The sequence below is a fragment of the Aythya fuligula genome, chromosome 16 (assembly GCF_009819795.1).
Source record: "Aythya fuligula isolate bAytFul2 chromosome 16, bAytFul2.pri, whole genome shotgun sequence".
Taxonomy (NCBI): Eukaryota; Metazoa; Chordata; class Aves; order Anseriformes; family Anatidae; genus Aythya; species Aythya fuligula.
Genome location: NC_045574.1, coordinates 1938550 through 1950140, shown reverse-complemented (window position 1 = coordinate 1950140; position 11591 = coordinate 1938550). Strand labels below are relative to the sequence as shown.

Sequence of the window (11591 nt, the reverse complement as noted above, 5' to 3'; positions counted from 1 at the left end):
AGTAAAAATAAAGATTTAAACGGAGCTGAGTCCTCTGCATCTAGCTGTCAATGGCAGGGATGTGTTCTTGCATGGGGTTCTGCATGCCAAGCCAAACGGTTTGGCATTCTAGGGAAATGAAGGGCTCGTGCGTCTCTGCCTCTGTGCTCGTGCCTGTTAATTTTGCCTGAATGGCTTCCCCAGGCTGTCGGCTCAGAATTGTCTTTAACATAATAAATCTCAACCGTGCTTGCAACAAACCCTCGAGTAAGAGAGGTTTATTTAATGAAAGAAGAAACGCTGCCAAATTTCTGGGCCTGATCTCGATCCCATTAATGCCAGCAGAATTCCCACCACGTTGGGTTGTTGGTTGAGCCTGACATGGGGAAAGTGATTAAAAATCTCCATCAGTCTGATGCTGGTGGCTCACTGCTCTGCTGTGCTGTGCCAGGGCTGGGCAGGAGGGCAGGCACTGGGGGTGGGATTCCTCTCGCCTAATTTTGGGCAGCCAGCTGTCTGCAGCAGAGGGGACAGCTCTGGGTGCCAACCCAGGCACTGCTGTGGCTGCTCTGGGGGCACTGATCCCTTCTGCCACATGAGCACTGGGGCACAGCCCTGCCAAAACACTGCCAGCCCCCCAGGACAGGGGGAGGACAAGGAGAAGGAGGGACACAGCAGCTTCCTGCTGTCCCTGTCCCCTTGTTGGTCACCTAAGGGACAGTGCCACCACACCTGGTGGCTCGGAGGGGCCAGAGGGTGCCCAGAGGTGCCCAGGCACCGAGATGTCCCCTGTGGGACAGCAGCTGATCCTTGCCAGGGAGCAAGGGCTGGAGGAAGAGCGGCTGCTTTGCTCTCCATCACCCAGCTGAGAGAGCCAGGCTCACGTTCCAGCAGTTGTGCTTAATTACATGCAGCTAATAAAGGGCAGGAGCTCGGCTGTGCTTGTAGAGAGCAGTGCTGGCTGAGGACTGGAGAGTACAAGGTACTACAAAAATCTCAGAGGCATCATCCCAGCCTGTGGTTCCTTAATGGCTTTTGGTGGTTTGAGAGCTGTGGGACGCAGAAAAATGAGCTGTGTTGGGACTGCAACAGTTCCTGGGGCTTGGAGCTGGGCCTTGGGATGCTGATCTGTAAATCATCCTTAATGATGATGTGGGGGGCATTGGAGAAGGGAGGTGGGTGGGAGGGCATTTCCTTTTTTTTTTTTTTTTTTTTTTTTTTTTTATCAGGAAAGGAGTAAAAGAATCAGAGGAGTAAAATGTCAGAGCTCTGGAAGAGCGCAGATCCTGGGGACATACAAGCAGCAGAGGGCAGCCTTGGTCCTAATGCCCCAAACACCTGCTGCAGGGACAAAAGATCAGCTCACCCCAGAACTAAACTTTGCCTTTTGGTTTCCTGAGGATGAGGCAGGAGATGAAAGTTTTGGGGCTGTGCTGGATCCCAGCAGACCCAGAGTATGCTCTGGGGATCTCTCTGCCAGCTGCCTGGGCACTCTCTCTGCAGAGCCTGGGGAGCTCTGCTGCTCCTGCCTGCCCGACAGCTGGCTCCTGTGCCCCTGTAAGGCTCTAACAGAAGTCAGACGACTCAGGACTGAAAGCAATAAGTGTTTATTTGCACATTAGGCGTGTTAGCTCTGCCTGAAAGCCAGCCACGGCTTCCTGCATAGAGCAGCGAGGTGGGGCTGTGAGCAGCTGCTGCCTGGTAAGACTTTGCTCCGACACGCAGTGCTCCTGGGCTGGTGCTTTCCCAGCACAGGGCGCTTCTAACTCACAGCCCCCCTCCTTCAGCAGGGGTGCGAAAGCTGCTGCTGCAAAGCACTTTGCAGGACTGAAGGCAGTCTCCATTTCACAAGGACCAAAACATTTCAGCTGTTTGTGGTGGGGAACACGGAGAGCAGGAGAACTGCTCAGGAGCCTCTGCAGCAGAGCCCCACGGCCACCCCCCAGGCACTGGTGCACATCCTGCCCTCCCCAGCCACCCTTACCTCCAGAAGTCTTCGAGCCTCTCTTCAGATGGCATCTGGACATCTAATTTGCACCAGACACGTCTAATTTTGAACATCCTCGTGGGGCTGGATGGGAGAGCAAGCTGCAGCCGCCCACCTGCAGGGCTCTGCGGGGAGCTGCCTGCCGAGCCCCGGGTTCGGGCTGCTGCTGTCATTTGCCTTGTAAAGAACAATAAGGATAAAAAAAAAACAACTTTGGAAACTTTTAAATGCCAATTTGTTGTTGCCTGCTATGTGGTGTTCCAGAAGAGAGTGAGTAATGCTGAAATACTTTTTCTTTTTTTTTTTTTTCTTTTTTTTTTGTCTGTGAAGAAGGTGGGCAGCGGAGGATAACAGATCCTGAAGCAGCTCAATCGCCCAGAACATCTAGCCCAGCAGCTGGCATGGTTTAGTCATACGTTTAAACTGAGTTATTTTTATGAATATTTCCTTTTCCAAAGCACTTCCTCTCTCAGCAGCCCGGCAATAGTAGTTCAATTACCACTGCCCTCTCCTTGTGTGAGGGAGGGAGCCCACCTCCAGTCCATGTCCCCCCCAGAAGTCTGGCAGCTTGAGGGTGCTGCGGGGCCAAGCATCGCTTGTCCCCGTTCCTCACTCGTCGAGAAGCCCAAAATGCAGCCAAGGGCTGTTAACCCCCCTCAGACTGCTGCATTGGAGGCAGGGTTGAGAAATATTTCAGGAATGGGGTAAAGGCAGCATCTATTTTGTTCCATCTCCTGGCATGTTGTAGGCAAAGCAGTTGGGTTTGGTAGCTTTACTCTAAAACCTCACCCCGCTTCGGTGTCTGATGCCCGTGGTCCTGTCTGTCCCTGGCACCAGGGTCAGGTGTGGTGGTGGGGACGAGGGGCTGATACCAAGAAGGAGCCAAGCACAAGCCAATGCAGCACATCTTTTGGGGAAGGAGTTGTGCTGGGTGCCTCAGAGCTCATCAGAAGCCTCCTGCTCACCGGAGATGTTGCTCGTCCTCGTCTCAAGTGCTTGGCGAGAGTTTTCCCTTGTGAAGGCAGACTCCAGGGACTTCTTGGCCCTTCGGTAGATGGTTCTCAAACGTGAGGTGCAGTCCTTGCTGGTCATTACGTAGAGCAGGGGGTTGAGGGCACTGTTGAAGCTGGCCAGGCCCCTGGTCACCTGGTAGGAGACGTAGATGTCCCTTGAAGCCTGCGTGCAGGACCCTTGCAGTTGCCAGCGCCGGGACAGCAAGTTGAGGTTCCTGAAGACGTGGTAGGGGAGGAAGCAGACAGAGAAGAGGACCATCACGAGAACCACCAGTCTGATGCTCCTTCTCCTGAGGCCGGGGTCCATGGTGTCGTTCCTGCAGAGCACCACCACCACGTGGCAGTAGCAGCCGACGATGATGAGGAAGGGCACGACGAAGCCGGTGGCGGTGACGGCTGCGGTGTACGCCAGGTACCTGTCCAGGCTGTCCTGCTCCGTGGTGTCGTGGCACTGCGTCCCCGTGGGGTTCATCTTGCTGAAGGCCAGGTCGGGGGCCACCTGCGCCACCACCCACCCCCAGACCGCGGCGCTGAGCCACGCGGAGGAGAAGAGCTCCTGGCACCTACCCCGCGCCCGCAGCGGGTGCACGATGCCCAGGTAGCGGTGGAGGCTGATGCAGGTGAGGAAGCCGATGCTGGCATAGAGGTTGAGGTGGAAGAGGCCCCGTGTCAGCCGGCACCAGGCCCTGCCGAAGGGCCAGGTCCTGCCCTGCAGGTAGTAGCTGATGAGGAAGGGCAGCGTGCCCACGTACAGCAGGTCGGCCAGGCCCAGGTTGCCCACCAGCAGGCTGAGGGGTCCGCGGGGGGTGGCCCGCAGGTGCCACAGCCCCAGCGCGTTCCCCACCAGCCCCAGCGGGGTCACCACCAGGTAGACGCCGGGCAAGAAGTGATGGGCAAAGGCGGCGTTGATGGGGCACGGGGCGCTGCTGGAGTTGCCCGAAAGCGGAGCCTGGGCCGCCATCGGGTGCTGCAGCAGCTGGCCGGGGACTGGGGAGGAAACAGGGCGGTGCTGGCAGCGGCGGTGCCTGAGGCGGCGCTTGCAGCAGCAGCAGGATCCGGCCCGGGGCTCTGGCTGTCCTCGCCTCCCCTCTCTGATGCCCTTTGACCGGGGGCAAGGGGAGCAGAGAGCCCGGAGGTGGATGGCTGAGGCCGTCCCCTGCTCAGCACCCTGTTGTCAGCCCCTGGATGTATTTTGAGACCGGCGCCAGGGCCCCAGCTATTTCTGGTGGTGCTGGAGGGGGCGGGAGGAAGGGATGCATGCACGGGGGTGGCCCTGAATTGCAGCCGGTGGGAGAGCTCTGCAGCTCGCTGCTGTGGCTCTGTCCCATCCCATCGGGGTGAAGGGGGTCACCCCATCCCCCAAAACAGCCTAAGCACCCCGTGACAGCTTACTGCTGCTGCCCATCTTACATCCTTCCCCCAAACACAGACAGAAATCCTCCTCCTCCTCTGAGTAGTTTTGATCCATACTTTGTTATTGCTTGCCTGTGGGGTGAAGTCTGAGGGCTGCAGGCATCCCCAGGGTGTGCAGCTGCAAAGAGGTTCCCGTGGGGACACGGCTTTTCCGACCATGGCAGGGTGGGGTATTTGTGGGACTGTGCTCTTGGCATGCCACTCCGTCCAGAAATTCACTCACACTAGAGGTGCACCAATACCAAAAATGCAAAAAAAATCTTGTTTTGTTGTTGAGCACTGCACCCTTGTGCCCAGGGAGGTATGTAAAAGTGCTTAGTTTTACCGAGAGGCTCACCAGCCCTTTCCCAGCCATCTCCACATGTTTAAAAATCACCGGATGGAAAAAAAAAAAAAAAAAAGGTTCTGCATGGTGTTTACTCATGCAGTGGCTCACAGTTTCTCTTTCGGAGGCTACATGTGCTTGCTAGGAAACGACCTGCGATGCATGGCTCACCGCGGGCGCAGCCGGATCACCCACTGCTCGTGCACGGATGTGGTGGTGGCGTGTGAGGGGAGCTGGGTTCTGGTTGGGGTTGAGCATTAGGGGTGACCACAATTATCTGTGGGATAAACTCTCTGCATCCACACCCCGAAGGGCAGGCGAAGCCCAGAAATCACGGTGTCGGGGGCTGCGACAAGCACAAACCCCACAAAGGCATGTTTCCAGGGCAGCAGGGCTTCAGGGGGAACGGCAAATGTTGTGAGCCTCACAATTCAATCTCAAGAGTCGATTTCCCTCTTTCCTTGGGGAGAAATAGCTCTGATTTATTTGGATTCGTTAATTTATTGTTTAGGTGTTCTCTGCTGAGTGAATCAGGGAGAAGTGACATTTTGCTGCCAGGAAAACAAAACAAAAACAAAAAAAGAGGTGTGTAGAGTCATTGCTGTGTGGGATTTGCAGGTTGCCACTTAAAAAGTGACCTTTTTGGTGTTTGTTGTCATCCAGAGGTGGCTGAGAGCTGGGAAATCACCTTAGTGGCCTCGTCCCACCATGAGAACTGGCTTCAAAACAGGATTTTCAGTACACCAAACACGTTTTCTCAGTGTCAACAGAGGAACATTGTGGTTTTAAGGTCTATGTGAGCCTCATGTCACAGCTTTTGTGGCACAGCCACCACAGAAGTAAAAAGAAAGAAAAAAGGCCCAGAAAAGCTGTGGCTGGGGCCAAGTTCACTCTGCAGTTTGCTGCCTGCCAGAGGTTTGCCGTGTTCCGATAGCAAACTGAATTAAGGATCTGCACTCGGGCAGCACACCAGATGATCACGGTAAATAATTCTCGTTGTAAACAAGGTTTTGCTTTTACTGCGTGAGCAGTGAGATTTTGTTTTTCTTTATTTTTTTTTTTCCTCAAAGAGGTGGCTGAAAGTGCCATTGACATTTATTTTCAGCACTTTCAGGGACTGGGGGAGCGGGCAAGCAGCTGCTCAGCCCTGCTGGTTTTTCCTGCTGCTGGCCCAGGGATGTATTTAATCCAGGCCGACACGCTGCCACAGAGGTTTCAACACTTTAATTCCATGGATACACACCTAAATCATGCATCCCTCGCCTGGACACACAGCCTAGACCACTGCTTCCTGGCCATGGGCTGTGCGATGCCTCTGCTCACTTCTGCGAGGCCATTAGAGGGCATTTGGGCTGCGTTTCTGCATGGCCCCCACGAGGCTTATTGCTGGGGAAAAACAAACGCAGAGCTGCTCAGCAGCTCTCCAGCCTGTTGTCACAATTTGTTTTCCCTTCTCCTGCCTTTGCTTTGGCCCTCAGCTTTGGGGGTACGTGCCTGGGTGCTTGGTGGTGTCTGGTGCCACGGAGCGGTGCCTCCTCTGTCTGAGCTCCTCGCTCGCCAAAGCCCTGCCAAACCGCCGGGGCTTTGGGGAGGAGGAGGCCAGGCGGGGCAGGAAGGGTCCTGCTGATCCTGGAGGGATGTGGGGAAGGTGAATGCGAGCAGCCACAGGGATGCCTCTGCCGACACCCAGGCACACAGTGGCTGCCTGGCAGTGGGATGGGTGAGCGCGTTGCTGAGCCCCACAGCCCGAGCCCTGGCACTGGGAGTCCCGTTGGGGGTCTCCCTGTGCCAACCCCCACAGAGCAGAGCGGTGTGTGTGGTGCTCAGCAAAGGAACAGCACTGCCCAGCCCTCTCCAAAGCCCCACCGGCCCAAGAAAGGACCAAGTCCCTGCTTCTCAGGTGGGTTCATGCTTGAGACGAGGTTTCCTCATTTCATGCAGCCAAAGAAACTTGGGGATGCTGCCCAGTAACCCGGCCTGGGGCAACAGGGTGCACGTGGTGGGCGTAGGGATCCTGTTCCCTATTTCCACCCTCCTTTGTAGGCAAGATCTGTCAGTTCTTCCTCAGTTTCCCCAAGGACAAGTCCTCCATCTCCGCCGAAACTACGGTGCCATGGGCTTGTGCCAGACTCTTTGCTGGGGCGAGGCGTTGGCTCCGGGCTGCAACCAGGGTGGGCACGGCCACAAACGCCCTCCTCATCCCCTCTGGAAAGGCAGAGCAGAGTGATGGGGTGGTGGAGGGGTGGTGACATGCTCCCCGCGTCTGGGGAGCTGGGACATGCAGCAGCAGGGACACATGGAGCAGGAAAGTGCTGGCTGCATGTGATCGAGGCAGTTGTGCAGTGTGTTTACACTAGGGTCGTGCCAGGCTAATGAAAGGGATGGAAGAGCCCAGCCCCAGTGTACCCAGGCAGGAGCTGCAAGCGCAGCCTCTGCCACAAGGACAGCTCCAGCCCGGCTGCAGTGTGCAGAGCCACACGGGACCCACGATACTCTCAGATTCAGACATCCAGAGCCTCCAAACTCAGGGCTGCTCCTGCTGCTGGGTGGCTGGGGTACGTCCCAAGCGCACCCACCACCAGCAGGTGGTTTGTCTTGCTCAGGGATAGGTTTGGCTTGTGGCTGGGGTGTGCACGGGTACTCGTGCTGCCCGGAACACCCCGTTCCTGGTCAGAGTTGTTGCCCCGAGGTTTTGGCTGCCCCGAGGCCCTCGCTTACCGCAGGGGGTGCCACCGGCAGGGCCGGGCAGGGTCTGGCCATGCAGAGCCTCCTCTGTGTCTCCAGGCGGCAGGAGCGGTTCTGGTTGGAGACACGGGTGGAGATGCCCACGCCACAGGTGGCTGAGCAGGCGCTCCACTCCGTGCCCCACGGCCGGCACGGGTACGGCACCACCGGGGATGCTGCTGCGGGGGCTGGATGGAGACAGAGGATGGAGAAAGAGAGCTTGGAGCCCAGCACCACGCTGCGTGCCAGGATGGGTGCTGCGACGTGATCCTGCACGGCGGGGAGACGTGCAGCGAGGTGCCTCCTGTTGGTGCTCTCCAAGCCCTCACCACCATGTCCTCCTCTTACCTGCCCTGGCATCCTGGAGCCGCTCTCCAGCCTCGCAGACCCACTCGGGGCAGCACTTGCCCGGGATGTCCACTCGCCGCGGGTGGGGGCAGTCTGGGGTGGGCAGACGCACGTCCTCCTGGCAGAGCGGGACGCAGGTGAAGCCCCCGTCCAGGCAGCGGCACTGCAGCTTGCAGCTGGGCTGGAAAACCTCCCCGTCCCGATAGATCCGGCCGTTCACCTCGCAGCCCTCCTCCACATCTTCAACTGCAACGACAGCCCCGGAGCCCGTCAGGGACAGGTAAGGGGGGGAGGGCGGAGGGGTAAAAAGGGTGGCTAGGGGTTGCAAGGGGCAGAGGTGCAGGGTGGGTGCGGGTTTGCTGCTGATCACCTGCAGCAGTGTGTGCATCACCCCTCTTCCCCTTCCCTGCTCCCTCTGCTGAGCTCTTCACGTGTTTTTTTTCAGAGCAGTAGCTCACCAGTTGGTGAGAAACCCGCTGCCCTCTGGCTCTGCCTATATCCCTCAGGGTTTTCAGACTTAAAAAAAAATTCTCTGCAATTTCTCTGCAGCACCTCAGCCTCCAGCCCCAGCAGGGCGACTGGTACTGCAGCATCCCTGAGCCCACCCTGGTTCAAATCACCCCCAAAACCCATCTAGCAACCACTGGCTGGAGGAACAGCACAGCCCCAAGGCCATCTGCATGCATCATCCTCAATAGAGCTGCTCTTGAGGATGTGTCCAGGTCGCTGGTTGCAGGCTCCATGGTGCCTGGAGCCTGAGGGCTTCCTGGGGGGGGGACACAGGCACTGCGGTGCTCACAGTTGCAGGTGGCTCCGGTGCCCGTGCTGTAGTCACAGACGAGGCCCTGGCTGCGGTCGCAGACGTGGAGGAAGTCGCAGGGCTCTCCCAGGCGCCGTGCACACACCTTGCAGCAGCCGCAGCCATCCAGGACCAGGGGAGAGCCGCGGGGGCAGCGGGGAGGCACCCAGGGGCAGTAGCACGGCCGGCGGCACAGCTGGGCACACACCTGCAGGGACAAAACCATCGCTGGCTGCTTGGCTGACGGCTGCTATTTCACTAGGACGGCCAGGGAACCCGCTCTGAATGTCGGTCACGGTGGGGTGGGGGCAGGGTTTTGGTGGAGGGAGGCTCCACACATCCATAGGAATATGGCAAGGCAGCCTGGAATGGTGCCGTCCTCGTAGGGCGTGATGGGCACCTGCAGCTCCCATGGAAAACAGGGGGAACAAGGCATGTTTTGCATGAAGGAGGCTTAACAGCTCTCATTTGTGCCAAGACATGTGGCAACGTGTTTGCAGTGGGGGAGCAGAAGCCAAATGAAGCTCACTGCTGTCCCTTCTGGTCCACCTGCCTCCTCTGCCCGGCTCGCTGGGTGAGGAGCACGTAGATAGATGGGCTTTCAGGGATTGGGAGCCAAATTTCTCCTCCCAGCTACGTGGAGTGATGACTTTGGCAGGTCTGTGCACCACGGTTGTTTGCCTGCCCTGCTGGCTGTTTTCCAGGGCCGTGCCTGCAGGGGCTGACCCAGGCAGGTAGGTGCTCATGCCTGTGGTTTGTGCTGCACACACCATTACCCCGGCACTAACAGCTTCTGCAGGCAGCGCTCGTCTCGTGTCCGACAGGGACGGCTGCTGGGGCTGTTGCATGTTGGGCCTGAAGCCAAATGGTTTGGACCTGCCATTTGGAAGCGAATTCTTTCCAATCCTGGCCCGGACAATGCCGGTATGGATGTGAGCCCTGCCTGCACGTGAGCCCCGTGCTCCCCTCCTGCAGCACTACGCCCATGGCACCTCCAGCACCTGCTCAGTGAATGCGCAACCCAAACCAGCCCTGTCCTGAGCCAGACATGGGTGTCTGCTGAGCCTGCCAGGAGATGATGGATTCAGCTGGAGCACATGGATTTTACAAACCATCTTCCTCTCTTTTTTAGAATTTCTCCCTCCAGCATCAAGCCTGGCATGACCAGCTAGGGATGGGTACAGGTGTGCTGTCTGCTCACCTGCTTGCAGCAGTTCAGCTCACCAGATGTTTTTTTATTGACCTGTAGAAGTGTCAGTGCTAGGAATTAGAGATAAAATATGCCCAAAAAGGGCTGGGCAATCCCTGTTCCAGTTTTATCAATGAGCAGCAGAAGCCAGCGAGACCCGGGCAGGGACTGGAGGACCAGCTGTGATATGATGGCAAGGTCTGGGCTGGGGACAAGAGGCTGCTGGTGATGTTCCAGAAATTCACCGAGTACTCCTGGGGTAGGAGCCATTCCTCAGTCACAGCTTAACAGGGAGCCAAGAGCATTTTTCATCTTTCAGGTTTCTATTACAGAACAATATTTTAGAGAGATTAGCCAAGCCAACTCCATTAATCCATTTCCCCTTGCTCCCTGTAATTAACTCGTCATTAGATGAAAATGTGGCTCCTATTAGAGATCTTAAGTGCCTGGGAAAGCAGTGAAATGGGCACGAAGCTGCTGAGATGTCCCTGCCTGCACAATGTCTGACTTGGGATTCAAGCAGCGATGAGAAGAATTTGGAGCTGCGCGCCCCCCCCCCCCCCCCCCCCCCCCCCCGCCTTTCAAAACTCTGCACAGGGAGCGATGCCACGCAGAAAGGAGGGAAAAAACAAATCATAGAACAACCCAAATCCTGTCAGAGGTATCCGACAGCTCCGTGTGAGCATCCTGGGATGAGCAGATGGCTGGGCACCCCTGGGGCTGGTGCTCGCTGCCCGGCCAGCACAGAGCGAGGAACCTGTGGGAGCTGGCACGGAGCCACAGGGAAGGGGCGAGCAAGCAGAGCACATCGCTGCTATTCCTGCCTGCACCACGGCAGCATTTGGCCCACGAGCATTAAGACCCCGCTGGTTAATTCGAGCTCTCTCCCAAGCACAGCTCTGCCTCTGCGAGGCTGCAGCAAGACAGCCTGCCTGCCAGCGGGAGCTAGGGCTCGAGCCAGCACCGGAGCCTGAGCCTCCTTTTGGGAGAGCCGGGTGCTTCCCCGATGAGGCTACAGCCACCCGGTGCCCCGTCTCCCTTACCTTGGAGAGGATGCAGAGCAGGGAGAGGAAGAGGAGCTGTTTCTCCAGCCGGAGCCTCATGCTGCTCGCCCCGCGGCACTTGGGCACATCGCCCCCCGGGCGGCCAGAGGCAGCAGCGTGTTTGCGGGCTTTAAAGCCCTGAGTGGGTCCTGCTGGTGTTTATACTCTCCCTGCTCTGATGTCACTCCCAGGCTCCAATATAAACAGGAGTAGGTTTGGACGAGCCTCAAGATTTGCTTCTTTTCTTTTCTTTTTTTTTTTTTTCCAGCCGACATTCCAGCTGACATTTCCACTCCCCTCAAGGTGAGAGCGTGCTGCCTGCCAGGAGAGCAAGCGAAGGGAAGGGACGCTGTCCCCAGGGATGTGGGCATGGCAGAGGGGGCCACGGTGCCCACAGAGATGGCCAAAGCCTCTGCCTGCTACGTGTTGGCTGCCAAACAGAGCCAGCACTGTTCTTCAGGGTTGTGAAAGGTCTGGGGTAGCTGTCCACCCGAAATCCAGTCTGGGAAATGCAACTCTGGCACTGCTGATTTCAAGCCTTGTAAACCCAAACTCAGCTCCTGAAAAAGCTGTGACCGAGTCCACGAGGACTTCAAAGCAGGTGACAGGTCCCCAGTTTCCTGCAGAGCCGTCCCTGAGCTCAGCCCCCCGGGCACAGAGCTGCCGCATGCGAGCATGGGGAGGGCAGGGCAGGAAGGCTGCAGGGCCAGCTCTGCGGTCACCGCCAGGATTCTCTGCTCTGGTTCTGCTTCGTTAGCTGCTGTCGGGCTG

At 57.5% G+C, this 11591-nt stretch overlaps 2 protein-coding genes across 2 annotated transcripts; both read right to left on the bottom strand.

The window, feature by feature from the left end:
* Window positions 1-2902: 2902 nt before the first annotated feature.
* LOC116495790 (P2Y purinoceptor 1-like) lies at window positions 2903-3940 on the bottom strand. Its single transcript, XM_032198502.1, has one exon. The coding sequence runs from the start codon at window positions 3938-3940 to the stop codon at window positions 2903-2905; it is 1038 nt and encodes a 345-aa protein (XP_032054393.1).
* Window positions 3941-7387: 3447 nt separating this feature from the next.
* CCN5 (cellular communication network factor 5) lies at window positions 7388-10880 on the bottom strand. The gene is made up of 4 exons (XM_032198501.1): window positions 10821-10880; window positions 8589-8796; window positions 7790-8035; window positions 7388-7629 (listed from the first exon to the last, which is right to left on the bottom strand). Exons 1-4 carry the CDS (start codon window positions 10878-10880, stop codon window positions 7388-7390), a joined length of 756 nt encoding a protein of 251 aa, XP_032054392.1.
* Between the last annotated feature and the right edge of the window lie 711 nt (window positions 10881-11591).